The following is a 15,298-nucleotide window of genomic DNA, read 5'->3' as shown; positions in this document are numbered from 1 at the left end:
TGACGCCCTTTGAACTTTTGTGTAACACTCTTAGCAAAAGGTCGTTGGGAGCAAATTTACTTTATTTCGCGGGCACTTACTGTTCCACAAATACACTTAGAATCAGAGCTCACTTCGGATTATGTTTTATTAAAGTTGTCCTCCTCGGCCTCAGACACTTAATTACCAAGTCCGAGAGACGCCCCCCGGCTCCCCGAGAGACGGACCTCGGAGGCTGCTGCGCGCAGCTTGCCTGGCAACTAGCCGGCAACAGGTTTCCAGCAGCCGCGCGACGCGCAGATTGGAGAAGCCCAAGCAAACGGGATCCATACGCCACAAAAATGGGCGGCGGGGGGGGGGGACGACTGGCGCGCACATCCCCCACCGCAGCCTGCACTAGAATTGCTACTACTTCGACTTTTGCCCTGTGGAATTACAGAACCGAAGTAATCCGTGGAGATCTGGGTATCGAGGCGTCTACTGGTTCTCGACGTTTGTCTTCTCCCTTTAAATACGCCCCCCCCCCCGGACATCCTTTGCTCTCCCCAGAAACCTGCCTTCCCCGAATTTAGAGCGGGAAACAGGTGTCCATCTGGCCGGGTCGGAGGCCAAACTCGGGGCTCCGGAGTCCGGCTGAATCTCCCTCGCGGGACTTCCGCGAAAACTTGTCGGGCACCGAAAGGCATGGGACCCGCGGGCTGTTGAAGCGCCCGAGATCAGGCGCCGCGAACTTTCTTTCGAGGAAGAGCAAGGCGGCTCGGACTGAAAGGAGAAGGGGAGAAGGGCCGGGACCACCGGCCGGGAGCGGCAGAGAGGGCATCCTCGGGCCGCCCGGGAAGCGAGCGCGGGGCGAGGGCGGCGGCCCGGCCGGTCTCCCCCGAGCGCAGCAAGTCCCCTGCCGGGCGCCAGGGCGCAGCGCCCCCGGCCCGCTTTGGAGGGGGGTCCCGGCGGAGGGGGCGGAGGTGGCCCGGGCGGGCCGGGGGGTCCATCCCCAGGGAGCCCCGAGGGAGCCGGGCCGGGAGTGGCGCGGGGCGCGGGGCTGGGGCTGCTGCTGCGCGCGCGGCCGGGCGGGGGGGGGGGGGCGGGGGGCGGGGGCGGGGCGGGAGCGCTCCTCATCGCGCGCTGCCATTGCCCGGGCGGCTGTCACTCAGCGGCGGCGAGGCCGGGGATTGGCGGGGCTGGGTTACGCACTCGCCTGGCGCTCACCTACCCGGGCCGGGCGGCGGAAAGGGGATCAATCTTCTTCGGGCTACATTTCCAATCACCTAAAGAACTGGGCGAGACGCGACCTCGGCAAGGTAAAAAGCGCTGCCTCCTCCGGCTTCTCCCGCAGGTGAGGCCGGACTCTCGCCCCGCTCCCCTGCCCGCCCGCCCGCCCGCCCCGCAGCCCCTGTCCCGGCCGGGCGAGGAGCCCTTCTCGGAGCGGCGGGGCGGAGCGGGCGGCCCAGGAGGCAACTCCAACTTTCCCTCGAAACTTGCCTGGGCCGCCGGGAAACGGGGCTCCGCCGCTGCCCCTCCGGCTCCCTCCGCGCTCGCCCTCCCGCCTCCGGCCGCGGGGAAGGGGCTCGCCCCGACTGGACCTCGAGGGCCCTGGCCGGCTTCTCCCTCGCCCTCCCGCGCTCCCCTTGGGCACCTTCTGGCGCGGGGCTCCGCGCGAGTCTCGGCGCACTCCCACTAAAGGGCTCGGCGAGTCGCGGCTGAGCTCCAACGGGACTCCCGTCTGTCTCTCCAGGCTGGGAGTCGACTTTTTCTGTTTTGTTACAATGTTGACTTGCTGCATCTTCGCTGCCGCGGGGCCTGTCCGGGAGGACCTTTGGCCGCCCCCCCCCCGCCCGGCTTTTCTCCCTCTGGCCAGCTCCCTCTCGGGATTCCCGGGCCTCCTTCGAGGTGCCTCGTCCGAAGATCTCTCGCTCCAACTGTCCTTTCCTGAAATTAAAAGCGCCCAAGGAAGGCGCTGAGGGGGCCGCTGTTTAGGAGATATTTTGAAAGGCTTATTCAAGTGCGATCCCGGAAAAACGCATTGGGGGGGGGGGGATTGCAACTGAAATAAATAAGCAAAAGTGTTGATGTTTCAGAGAGTTGCAGTCTTGAATACTTTAAAGACAGTAGAGCTGGAAGAATGGAACTATCCTCCAAGTCAAAACAAAACAAAAAATTTCCGTGTTGCTGAGGTTTTTGCAAAGTCTAATGCCCAATCCCAATGTTATTTCCTCTAAAGGAAACCACACGGGTTTCAAAAGGCCCTTAATCTTGTCAGCACACTTAGGACCGCAGCCTGCTAAAGTAAAGCAGATGGACTTTCTTTTCACTTTTTGAATCGCGTGAAGAGGCAGAAATCCCTTCCTTCTCAAATCAAACCAAGGAGAACTTTAAAGCAAATCCAAACTTAAGGGAAACAGCAACAGGTTAATCAGTTTTAAGAGTGTGGAATGCCTTAAATTAATTTGGCATATATCGGCCTTTACAGCCTAAGAAAAAATTATTAGCTTAAATTTAAATCCCACTTCATAGTTCTTGCTCTTGTTTCTTATTTATTTATTTTGGTTTGGTTTGGTTTTGTAATCTTTCTGCTATAAATATAGGTTTTGGAAGCAGGATGGCCTGCAGTCCAATTAAGGTTTATGGCCAATAATTAATTGAGGTTAATGCCGCCACCATCTGCTGATTTTATTTTATTGTATCTGCTTGGTTTGTCTAACTTATTGTTTGTGCATCTCTCCTGCCGAATCCATCGGCTAATGAACCTGCTGGATCTGGACATGGGAAAATTTACCTAAATATCTGTTTCTCTCAGTTGAGAAAAAAACAACAACAAATGCCTACAAAATCCCCCCAGAAACCCTCTTATAAATCCTTGGAATTATATAACTTCGAGGAACCACAACAAAACTTTTAAGGAGCTGTAGAATTAAAAACAGCTACAGCACCTTGAATGTTTTGCGTATACAGGGATTCTGCGGGTATATAAGCCACCATCCTTACTCATGTAGTTGAAAGACAGTTTGCGTTGGCCTAAATTTTACTTTATTACTTTAGTAAGAGGGCCTAGGATCCTGCCTTCAGTCTTCGCTACTCTCCGCCACCCGAAGAATTAGGTAACTTTGTTGTGTCGTCTTCCTTTGCCTTCCTCCGCGGCTCTTCCGTCAGGGGGGGGGGGGGGCTTTGGAACGTGAATTTCAAAGCAGCTCCTGGAATCTGTTTGTTTTTAGGCCATTAGCCATTTCTAATTAAAGCGTCTCTTTCTCCCCACTTTCAAATTAATTATACTTACCCCCTTTTTTGGTATCTCGTTTTGATTTTTAATCCAATTATCTTTTTAAATAATTGCTTTATCTCCCTCATCACGGAGTATTGTACCCCCTGGAAGCCCCTCGGCGATTGTATGGCAATATGGCTGTAGTTATTTTTAAAAAAAAAAGTTGGGGGGGGGGAGTAGACCTCCTTCCCCACTCCCACTCCACCACCCGGTTACACCTCTTCACTCTCTGTCACTTTCTGATTCCACTTCCCCCTTTTCTTGGCGGGTGGGGGGAATTTCCGCCATCTTGTGTGCGACGGAGAGACTTGACTTTTGTCCTTTAAAAAAGCCCTATTTATACGGAGTGTGTATGTGCATGTATACCTTTTTTAAGGCCTAATCTTGCCTAACTCCGAGTACAAGTTTTCTTACTCCTGGACCAGGTGTTTGGAAGAAACCCCTCGCCCCTTTTTTTGTTTTAAATTGACAGTCTTACATTGCTTTATTTCCCTCCTTGCGCGTTTGAGAGGTTTTTTTTTCCTTAGTTAGGATCTGCCATAGCTGTATATAAAATTATATTCCAGCTTGACTTTATCTGAAAGTCAAATAAATGAGAGGGAAACAGAGGGAGGGAAGTAAAATAGGCGCGCTCTGTGTGGAAACTTAGGAAAAAGCTGATATTTTGCCTTGTTCTCTGTCTTGTGCGTGTGTTTTTTTCTGTTCCTGCAGGCTGCAGTGAGAGGCTCTCCTGCCCCTGGGATTTCCTTCAGCCGCCTCCTTGGAAGAATCAATCTTTTAATTTTTTATTATAATTTTTTTAAAAAACCACGAACAAACCAAGAATTTTAAGACACGCCTTTTGGGGAAAAGAACATTTCTAATTGTGTGTGGATAAATTGGAAAAATCTTTCCAGCTTTTAGCATGATGTCTTACCTCAAACAGCCCCCCTATGGCATGAATGGGCTGGGGCTGGCGGGACCTGCGATGGATCTTCTTCACCCCTCCGTGGGGTATCCGGGTGAGCACCACCAACCTCTTTTGCTTCTACCGACTGATTATTGGCCAGGCAGATCCAGCCCCTCCAAGCAGCCTCGTATTTAATTTATGCGGCTGAAATAAAATAGTTCCTCAATTTATTGTAGAGGTTCTACAAGGCGAAAGGGATCCGAGAGCCTATGGATAAAGCTCTTGATAGATCATATTATTTTTTCCAGGTCAGCAAAACCATTTTCCATAATTGAATTATCCACTCTTATTATCACCCCCATACCTGTGGTATCCTAAACTACCCCTGTATTGGAAAGTGAACACTGCTGATTTTCCTGGCGTTTAATTCAATGTTAAAATGCTTATTTCTCATGGCACCCTAGCACCCCAGGGCAACCTTTAAACAGGTTGGTATTTAGTAATTTGGTATTTAGTCCCTAATTATAATCAATGGGGAGCACGCTAGCAAAATGTTTACTGTCCAAAGTGTGAGTTGCCAAGTTTCAGATTTTGACTTGCTTTTTAAGACCCGATTTATTTTTGTTGTTGTTGGAGTGTATGCCTTGACAATATTACAAATAAAACAAATGTGGGTTTAAACTACTTGCACTTTGAGGGATACATCTAAAGCCAAATACAAACACGTTTAAATGTTAGTTCTCCTAAGGTTATTCGTGCTTGAGAACTAACTGGGGGTGGAGGTGAAATCCTTTGATTGCGAACTTGGGCTGCCCATCCGAACTTAGGAGCCAATCTTTTCTTTTTTCCCGGGTCCATAACTCCACAGTACTCCCCGCCCCCACGGATGAGTTTGCTGAGAAATGAAGAAATGGGGTGTTAATGGGCTTTCCCCGTGTCTTTTCAAATGCTGTTATAGCCTGATCCACAACCCAGTTAAGCCGGAAGTCGTGGCATATAATGCGAGAAAGTGCTGTCTATCCCCAGCTCAAGAAGTTCTCTGTCCTTCAGAAATGCTTGAGTTCTCCCGACCCTGAATGCGCAGGCAGCCCAATCCTACGGGCTTTCACTGTGAGGTAACCCTCTGCTGACTTCAGTGAAACTCGCTCCCATTGCAGGGCTGCAGCTTTAAACCGTCATTCCAAAAAGCGTGTTTGTTCTGCAAAGTAGCACCAATTTAATTCTGCTGCAGTTACTGCGGAGTAAATTATACCTAGGATTGCAGCTTTACTTGGAGGATTCAAGACCTAAGGTCTTCCCTGGAACTTAGGTCCAACTAAAGTTCTTTAAAAAAATTATTTAAATGACTGGGCTGTAAATAATCTATTTAAGTACAGATACTTCCATTTTAACTGGGTTGTCGCCAAGAGACCCAGAACTTCAAGTGAGCTGCTCTTTTACGTCGGAGGCCGCTCAGGAAACTCAGTCTGCAACCCGAATAGAATTTCCGTCTGCGCTTACCTCCCCTCCTCCCCGGGAGCTGCCCGGGAGTTTCTCACCCTCCCCTACTCCAACGGACGCTTTGTGTTTATATTTATGCGCCTTTAAAAATATCAGGAGCTGTCCTTGTGATCTGGAGTTCTTTGTGCCTCCCCGCTTGCTGGACTAGAGAGCGGCGAGCGCGCGTCTCTCCTCCAGCTCCCCATCCAGAACCAGGGGCCGGGGGTGGCGGAGGGCGGGGCGGCGGGGGCGGATCTTGACCATGCCGCCACGGGTCCTCAATGCCCCTTTCTGTCTTTCTGTCCCGGGACCCGCAGCCACCCCTCGGAAGCAGCGGAGGGAGCGCACCACCTTCACCCGGTCGCAACTGGACGTCTTGGAGGCGCTTTTCGCGAAGACCCGCTACCCGGACATCTTCATGAGAGAGGAAGTGGCGCTGAAAATCAACCTGCCGGAGTCCAGAGTCCAGGTCCGATGGCCCTTGGGAAAGCAGCGAAGCTGGGGCAGAAGGGCGGCTGGCCCTGTGGTGGGGAAAGGCCGGGGCGGGGGGCGCTGGGGGTTTTGTTCTTCTCTTGGCGGGGCGCGCTCGAAAACCGGAAAGGACTTTACGCGTGGAAAGTTCGCTTTGTTTTAATTTGCGGATTTCCCCCATTTTTTGTGTGGCTGGCCATATCTTCCCTGAGTTCGCACCTAACTAGGCCTCTCTTGTTAAACTGCAGCTAAAATTCCTTACCCGCCAATGCTGGAGCGAAATAACTTTTCGGCGCTTAAGTTATATAACCAAAAGTCTCACAATTAGGAGCTTTGAAGCCGCTTGTTGGAGTCTCAACAACCGCCTCCGTTTGGCGTCAAGGTCCAATTCCCCTTGGCTATATAAAGACTAGCTGGACCCTCTCTATTGACTTGTTTTCTCCTTCTCACTAGTCAGGAGGCTAACAATCCGATCCTAAACACAGATAAATGGGCACACTCCAGCCAAAGTTAGATCCAACTGAGGCCCACCAAGTTCAGTTGGGTTTGAGATCAAACAAATACGCGTAGCTTTTTAATTTTAAAGTGTGACTGACTTTTGTTGGATTGTGCGTAATTTGTTTAAACCCCATTGATTTTCATCAGGGTTGGTTTTTTTACCTTTTAAATCTAAACTTTAATTTAAAAATTGCCAATTCAATAAACAAAACAACAAACTAAAATGCATCATAAAATGTCATGAGGGCAAACAGAATGAAAATACATTATAAGGTAATAGAGCTATATAAAGAGAATGGATAGCATAACAGATATTCCATGGTGGGATACAGGATTCATTTTTATGCAAAATATATTAAGTATTCATAAACATCACTAGATAAAACCATATTGAGTAGGAGTGTGGCAACCATGAGTTGTTTGGTCATGTAAATAATGAACAACGACCAGACAATGCAAAATCTGAGGAGTCTGCATCGCCCCTGGAAGCATGTATCTTATGAGTCAGTTTTTAATAAATGACAATAAACACAACATTTTTGAACCATGAGTCCAAAGAGTAGCAAGATGTGTCCTTTCACCCTTGAGAAACCGCTAAGCAAGCAGCAAATATAAAATGAATTGTTTACAAATAATATTGGCATTGGCACCATCAAAAATAGATAAAAGACATAACTGAGAGCCCAGAGTGACCTGTTTGTCTATGATAATACTAATTTCTGTTGCCGCCTAATTCCAGAACTTGTTTACATAGTTACATCCCCACCACATATGCCAGTATGTTCCTCATACCTTGCAACCCCATGAGCATAAGGGGGAGCCATATCTTACAATTAAAATCAGTTTCAGTATGTCAGTATGTTTAAGGTCTGCTCCCCCAGGCACATTTGGAGCAAATTTCCTTAAAATATTACCAAGTAAATATGTGTTATATTCAAGACAATCCTAAATACACTTAGAGCAGAACCTTAATCATTATTAGTTGGAAGTCTCTCACTAGGACTTCTTTACAACTTAAATTTGTTGTGATTTCTACCTTTCTTGGAAGGAAAAATCACATTAATTTCAACTGAAGTCTATTTCCACCGGGCGCCACAAGGGATTGCAGGGCGGCATGGGGGTTGCTGGGTGTCCCTGGCTGCTGCAGTGTCCCCTCTTTAAAAAAGCTCCGCCCTAGGCACCCCTAGTGCAGACCCATTGAAGAGACATGGTTGATCCTGAAGTAGTTCAGCTGACTCCCACAGGACTAGTAAAATAAACATTGTGACCCAGTTGCTACATTATGTGAGGCTTTTGTTTTGTTATCTTCCCACCTCATCCCACACATACATTTCCCTTTCCTGTAGCATCTTAAGCTCAGTTGTTGACTTGAAACTCACACACTGGCTTTGCCATATATGAGGGTTTGCTTTTCAGTTTGTTTATTCCAAAAGACTAGGAGCAGGCAGACGCTAATTTGCCAGACTTCAGGTTGCTGTGTTTGGATTGGGTGTGGGTATGTATGCGTACACACCTTGGCTCAAGTCAGAATCCTAGGAAGAAAATCTTTTTTAAATGCACTTTGAGCTCAGATTTCTCAAACCTTTATTTCCCTAAAGCCCACTTTCCTCCAGATGGATCCCCAACAGTCAACAAAGGGCACCTCTAGAACTAAATTCTGCTAATTTGGATGCTGCTGCAGCTGCTGTAGGCTAGAGTGGAGAGCAGATACTCCTTCACAGGAGTCCAAAAGAGCCAGTTCCATTTTGAACATTTTGATGCAGAGAGGTGAACGAAGAGTGTTTATTATTTTGCATTTGCAAAGTTTTGCTAATAAGATTTTGACCAGTCTACACAACTCTGGGGAAGCCCCACTTAGTTAGGCTTGGCATCACACCAAGCCTTGATGCAATCCAGCTTCGTCTGGCTAGAGCTTATTTCAGGGGTTTCCTCTGGCAACCCATGGAAAAGGAGGGATTCGGTTTCAGCCTGCTGAGGCAAGGTCATAGACTATTTCCTGACCATACCTCCCTTGCTGTATTAGTGTTAGTGACTAGATAGGACAGGCCATAAGGCTTCTCTTTAGAACTGTAAATATACCTGTAATGAAAATGCAACCACACCTCTGTTGTGCAAGGTGAGATTCTTCCTATCTGCTAATTATCTGGTCAATGTCCTCTTTCTCTTTGAGGGTCATTTCAGACCTAAGGGGTTTTCTACATGGAAAGCATTTACCTGAAAAAGAAAGGAATTAAAAAGTGCATGTCATTGTTGCATTTCAATGCATGCATGCATGTTATGTGGGCAGGCTGTGTTTTACTACACGTAAATGGAGTGAAGTACAACTATGCATAATAGATCACAGAGAGCTATGTATGTAGGACACTATTAATGACTAAAATGGCTCCGAGATCTGTTCCTACATGTATTCCTACATGTATTTACCTATGAGCAAGCCCTGTTGGAAACTCACTGGGACTTGCAGTGGTGAAGCACCTATTGAAAAGAGTGTTACTCTGATCAAGGTTCAATGCAAACATACTTGAAATTAAGTCTGTTTCCTATACTGTTATTGTATTCGTGAAATAGCTACTAGCTGATGTGGCATGTTACTTAACAAAAAAAGAATCTATGATTAAAATGTTAGCGATTGAGGCTGAGATTCATAAAAGCTTACCAAATATCCCAAGGATAACCTGTATGGGAGGCGGGGGGAGGGACTTATGTGAGAATTACAGCCATTCTGAATTCCATACTATGGGTTCTCTGGACTTGGATTGCTACACTGAAATTCCAGTTCCCACAAAGTGATTAAGGGTGATCCATCTTGTCTGTCAGATAATAAGATGAACTGAGTTTCCATATAAATGATAGATAAGTGCACTGTGTTAAGGCAGCTAAGTCCTGGAAGCAAACTGTTTTAACTTCAAAAATTCTGTGCTCATCACACTGTCAGACTGTTGGTGAAATGATATGTAGGTGGTAGTCAACGTGACACAGTCTTGAAACTCTACTGGGAATTTCATTGAAGGACTGGCTGTAACAGAGCACTTAATACAACTGGGTGGTGACTGGGCTGTATGTCCTTGGCACTGACAGGTGGATGTTATGCTGGTTACAACTTGATTTTCTCGTGTTAAGATGAGAACTCTGGCTGGTAAAGTGTGAAGGAACCTGTTGAATTGATGAGACGATCTTGCATAAGTAATAATAATGGGAAACAAGATTCATTTGGCTGCTCTTCAGTGTGTTGGTAGCAACTGTATCATGCTGATGCTGATATCCTTTCATACTGACAACACTGAGTGGTGTTCCTTGCCTTTTTACGCCATAGACTCAGCTGGGCAAGTGTGCACTAAAGCAGTGGCTGTTATGATAGTTTTTGGTTGGATATGGATTTGGTTCATGTTTGTTCCATGTAGTTTGGTGGAGCAGAGTTTATCTAGGAGCTTGCTAAAGGATGCAGGATACTGATTGTCTTAGACTTTTTGGAGATGTAGATGAGGGAGCTGACCAACTGATGAGCAAAAGGAAGAGTAGACAGTGGGCAGTAGTAACAGGATAGAATGCTACCTGTTGACTAGTCTTACAGGTTGAAGGATAAGGAATGACACAGTAAAAATGCTGGCTTGCTCTTAACTGATCATAAAGGATACTAATGGTACTGGGATGGGTGTGTCTGCAACAAAGGAATGGTTTCTGTTTTGGGTATGCTGAGAGTTATACTGTCTCCTAAAAGATAGTATAAAGCAGGGTATATTAAGATGATAGCTCTAGATATATATTTAGGGGGGAGGCCAAGCTGGGTACTGTTGAACGGAACAGGCTGAGAACTTTGTTCCTAATGGCTTAAGGTTACCAGATTTTTTTCAATGAATCTGGGGACACTTTTCAACTTCACTGGATTTTGTATGGGGACTGGTTTGTAAATCCAGGGACTGTCCCTGGGAAACGGGACGTCTGGTAACCTTATAATGGCTCCCTCTCTCCGTAGGATGGGAATGTAGAATGGTGTTGGAAAGAGAATACTGTGTTCTGTTGGACGGATGCTTAATTAGGGGTGCAGTTCTCCACATCTAGCATTTGCCTGTTGGGTGCAGATGAATCCTCCTTGCTAGATATTTGAGAGGGACAGGTGGAGGGATGGATTTAACATCTTTGCTACATATAAAATCTCTAGCTAATAGGATTCTTTAATAGCAATCCTTTGGGCAAGGAGCTGCTAGGAGCTCTGTAGCAGTGCATGCTTTAGGAGAAGAAAATCCCAGATTAAATCTCCAGTTTCTGAATGGAGAGATCCTCCTCGGAAACCCTGGAAACCCACTGCCAGACAGTGTAGACAATACTGAGCTAGCTGGACCAAATGTTTGACTCAGTATAAGACAGCTTCTCATGTTCCTACGCTGATGGCTGGCTCACTGCCTGCTTCTATTGGATGTTACTAGTAGAAGGTGCATGAGGTGCTGGACTGCCAGCTTAATTTATAAATGGCTATAAGGAGGATTGGTTGGACAGGGCTGTGTTGGTGGAACTGGTGCAGACTCCCACTCCCTTTCCTACTTTTTGATAGTATGACATTATGGATGTGGGTGGACTGGCAGCCCCTCTCTGCAGGAGCCTGCTGGGAGGAGGATGGAAGTTGGCTAGTGGGGAAACTTGATCCAACCATGATGGGTTGCGTCATTCACCTGAGCGGAAGGTGGGTGTCATGCCAGGCGGGTGCTGAGTCTGGGGGTGTTTTGGCTAGGGTGTGATTTGTGGTGGCTACGTGGGGTTCCAGAGTCGCCCAGAATTGGTTAGCTGGGTTCTGTTCTGGGTCGCACCAGCGACTTACCTTCCCTTTCTCGCGGGCCCCCCATGAACGCAACAGTGTGCGGAGACTGGCGAGAGAGAACGCGCTGAGCCAGAGCCTGGAAGCTCCTGATTACCACTCGTAGGAAGCCGGCAATGGATGTGTAGATCCATTGTGTAGTGATGTGTAGTGATGGAGGATGATAGGCTAACCTGGACAGCTGCTAAACGGCCTCTTCCCCCCTGCACCATTCCGCGTAGATTGAGATTGTTTGGCACTTTTCTGTTTCGTTGCGATCACACAGCGCCTTCTGCCTTGGGTAGGAGACGGCTGAGGGGGGAATGGGGAGATCGGGCGTGAGGGGAAGAGACTGGGTGGCAGAGCAGGGGTGGGGTCCCTGATTCGTGGAAGAGCCTGTTCCGCCCCCGCCCCCATTTTCTTTTCTTTTCTTTTCTTTTTCTTGCAGGTCTGGTTCAAAAACCGCCGCGCCAAGTGCCGCCAGCAGCAGCAGAGCGGCAGCGGCGCCAAGAGCCGGCCGGCCAAGAAGAAGTCTTCGCCGGCGCGGGAGAGCTCGGGCTCGGAGAGCAGCGGCCAGTTCACGCCGCCCGCCGTCTCCAGCTCCGCCTCGTCGTCCTCCTCCAGCTCCAACTCCTCGGGCCCGGCCGGCGGGGCAGCGGCCTTGGGCAACCCTGCGGGCAGCGGGGCCGCCGGCTCCGGCTCGGCCTCGTCCTCTTCCTCGGCGTCCCTCGGCAGCGCGCCCTCGGCCGTGGCCGCCTCGTCCATCTGGAGCCCCGCGTCCATCTCGCCGGGCGCCGTGCCCGAGCCCCTGGCGCCCGGCGGCGCCTCCTGCATGCAGCGCTCCGTCTCGGGCGCGCCCTCCGCCTCTTACCCGATGTCCTACGGGCAGGGCGGCGGCTACGCGCAGGGCTACCCCGCGCCGCCCCCGCCGCCCCCGCCGCCCTCCTCCTCCTACTTCGGCGGGGTGGACTGCGGCTCCTACTTGCCCATGCACGCGCACCCGCACGCGCACCAGCTCAGCCCCATGGCGCCTTCCTCCATGGCCGGCGCGGCGCACCCGCACGCGCACCACCCGCTGGGCCAGGGCTCCAGTCACCACCACCATCACCACCACCACCACCATCACCAGCCGGGCTACGGGGGCACCGGACTGGCCTTCAACTCCTCCGACTGCCTGGACTACAAGGAGCCGGCCCCAGCCGCCGCCTCTTCCTGGAAGCTGAACTTCAACTCCCCGGACTGCCTGGACTACAAAGACCAGGCCTCTTGGCGCTTCCAGGTGCTGTGAGGGACGCCGCTCGCCAAAGGAGGAAGGCAGCGCCAGCCGCGTCTCCGCTCGAGCACCCGCAGCCCCGCCACCCCCCAGCTCCCTCGGGGCAGCCTCGTCTCCCCACGCCCGCACCGACGTCCTCCTGGCTCGCCCCGTCTCTGCGCGCTCTCCACCAAAGCCTCGGCCTTCCTGCTCCCCAAACCGCCTCTTCTCACTTTTCTTTTCTTTTTTCAAAAAATATTTAAAGAACATGAAAAGAAAGTGTAAGCACCCCGCGTCCAAATAGCATGCCTATTTTTCCAGCTCCTTCCCACACAACCAAGGATGTGGCTAAACGGCTACTGGATCAGGCCTGCTGCTCTCCGCCTCTCTCTTATCAGCTGGACTCCTGGTGTGTTATTTATTCGCTGTCTGGGATTATGTTCCGCATTCTGCTCTTATTTTTAAACAGAAGAGAACTTTAAATCTAAATTCGTTCTCCTCCTTTTCACATACATGTTCCCTGGAGACACCCCCCCCCCCCCGCGCGCACACAAGATTCCTCCCCCAGCCCCAGCCATGTTGCTGGAAGCTTTGTAACGCTCACTCTCGTCCAAGGTGAGAGGGAGGAAGCGCCTTTTGCTTTCATGCCGATTGCAGACTTCTGTGTACAGCTCTTAATCCCCCCCCCATCTCCTTGGGAGACTCTTCTCCCCCAGTTCTCTCCGTAGGATTGTATTACAAAAAACGGCAGGAATTGTGTATATAGTGTAATGTTAAGTCGGTTCCAGAGACCCTTTTTATTTTTAGTTTGATTAACTGAGGTGAAGGTGAACTCAATATCTTGAGCCTAACGTACAGGAAATCGAAGGAACCGCGCGCATCTCATCTTTTTCCCCCGGCCAGGACTTCCCTTGCAACTTTTTTGGTCTTTTTATATCTCGATAATTTTTGCGGGTGGGAAGAGGAAGGTTCCACTAGTTGGGAAAGACAGGAATGCTCCGTTTGGTAAGGGGGGTGAGGGAAAGAGGCATTTCGAGGGGTGGGGAGGTAAAGGGTGCGACAAAAGCGGGGTAGGTGTGGGTGCGGGAGTTGGAATGCGCTAGGCGCCACCGGAACAGCCCCTGGAGCATATCACGCCAGTCCTCCTTTCTCTAGTGTTGCCTTGGCTGGACACATCCCGCGTACTCTGTCATCCGCCTCCAAAAAAACAAAAACAAAACCCGTTTGGGGCCTGCTTTGCTCTCGGGAATGGAGAGGAAAGAGAGAGTGCGAAATTGTAAAGTTGATTATTTACCCCGTTAATGCAACAGTCACCTGTTGAAATGTAAGGCAAATCTCCCCCCTTCCCTTTATCTACATATCCCTATAATAAAATTCAAACTAATAAAAGCCCTTGTCTGCGTCATCCTTCTTGGGCGACCCGAGAGCAGCGGAGGGGCTGGAGCGCTCCCACCAGTCCCCTCCCTTAGCTCTGTGCCTCTGTCAGGCCGCTGCTCTGGCGGGGACCGATCGATTTTATTTCCAAGGGGAGGGGAGGAGGGAACGCTGGGTCGCCGCACTTTATCTCAGTGAGCTGCCTTTTAATTACTGTAATTGGATTGGCGTCCAACCAAAACTTTGAGGGGTTATAAACGCAATGGAAAGGGTGTGAGTGTGCTACCGCCCCCTTGGCCACTCTCTGCCTTTGGGAAAGCGCAAAAGTTACCCAGCGCAAGCCTTTCTCTACGGATCTTGGGGCGGGGTGTGGGTGCTGTTCGAGGGAGACAGGAACACCTGAAGCCTGGCAGTAACGTTCATATGTTAATTACCCTCAAACGCTGCCTGTTCCCCGCAGCTGGGCAGGCTGGGGCCAAATCATCCTGGGGTTGTGTTGGTCATTACCTTCTGGAAAGCTTCCACTTGGCACTCCTGTTAAACCGGTCACTTGGCAAAAGCTTCTAGGAAGTGAATATTTATGAAACTTCAGGATCGTAATTCTGCTAGTCCAGGCTGGGGGCGAATAGAAGCTGGACCCACAAGCCAGGATCCGAAACCAGCTTAGCCAGGGAATAGTTTCTTACACGAGTATGAGACCAAAGACTTCAGCGAAGGGATTCAGGGTACAATATACCCCGGACTGAGATACTGTACTGCTATCAGAAAGTCCTATTGCGTTTACAGAAATTGGGGTTTTTGTTTTTGTTTTAAATAGTAATTTAGAATCGAACCCAGACTGTATTTGATCAAGATTTGATTTTAGATTTAGCGTGCATGGGAAAAAAATATTTAAAATTATAACAATCTTTATTTATATAGGGCTGGCAAAAGCTACGTGATAATGGAGAACGGAGTGTTGTAGAATTAAGTGCTGAAATAAGTGGCCTAGCGCAAAATTCTGAGGGGCTGCAACCAGCCCCCCCCCCCGCCGGCGCCGACTTCCACGAGGAGCCCCCGTCGGCAAAGGCGGCAGGGCAGATCCGTCCCATCGTGAGCAGGCAGGGACAGAGGAGGCGGGCAAGGAGTGACCCCGGCGCAGCACGGCGCTCCTCTCCACGGACGTCGGGGGGATTCGACCTGCGCGGGCAAGCAGGCGGCGAGGGGGGGCCCATTACACCATAGCTGCCGAATGCTTTCTGGGAGGGACGGGGTGGATGGTAGTAGTTTGAGGGGGCAAACTTGCCTCCTTGCTTGAAAAGTTTGCAGGTT

At 49.9% G+C, this 15,298-nt stretch overlaps 1 protein-coding gene across 1 annotated transcript; it reads left to right on the top strand.

Moving 5' to 3' along the window:
- The first annotated feature begins 1,183 nt into the window (after positions 1 to 1,183).
- OTX1 (orthodenticle homeobox 1) lies at positions 1,184 to 14,002 on the top strand. The gene is made up of 4 exons (XM_080997483.1): positions 1,184 to 1,277; positions 3,947 to 4,236; positions 5,921 to 6,072; positions 11,810 to 14,002. Exons 2-4 carry the CDS (start codon positions 4,140 to 4,142, stop codon positions 12,647 to 12,649), a joined length of 1,089 nt encoding a protein of 362 aa, XP_080853609.1. The 5' UTR covers positions 1,184 to 1,277; positions 3,947 to 4,139; the 3' UTR covers positions 12,650 to 14,002.
- The last annotated feature ends 1,296 nt before the right edge of the window (positions 14,003 to 15,298 follow it).

The sequence above is a fragment of the Podarcis pityusensis genome, assembly GCF_964106645.2.
Source record: "Podarcis pityusensis genome assembly, chromosome: 3".
NCBI classification, from domain to species: Eukaryota; Metazoa; Chordata; class Lepidosauria; order Squamata; family Lacertidae; genus Podarcis; species Podarcis pityusensis.
This window is presented reverse-complemented; position numbering and strand designations above follow the sequence as displayed.

What these genes read in the sequence shown, in the direction of transcription:
- OTX1 (XM_080997483.1), top strand. Translation starts at nt 4,140, where the DNA reads ATGATGTCTTACCTCAAACAGCCCCCCTATGGCATGAATGGGCTGGGG. An exon ending in CCCCTCCGTGGGGTATCCGG is followed by an intron (nt 4,237 to 5,920) that starts GTGAGCACCACC and finishes CGGGACCCGCAG; the next exon opens with CCACCCCTCGGAAGCAGCGG. An exon ending in TGCCGGAGTCCAGAGTCCAG is followed by an intron (nt 6,073 to 11,809) that starts GTCCGATGGCCC and finishes TTTTTCTTGCAG; the next exon opens with GTCTGGTTCAAAAACCGCCG.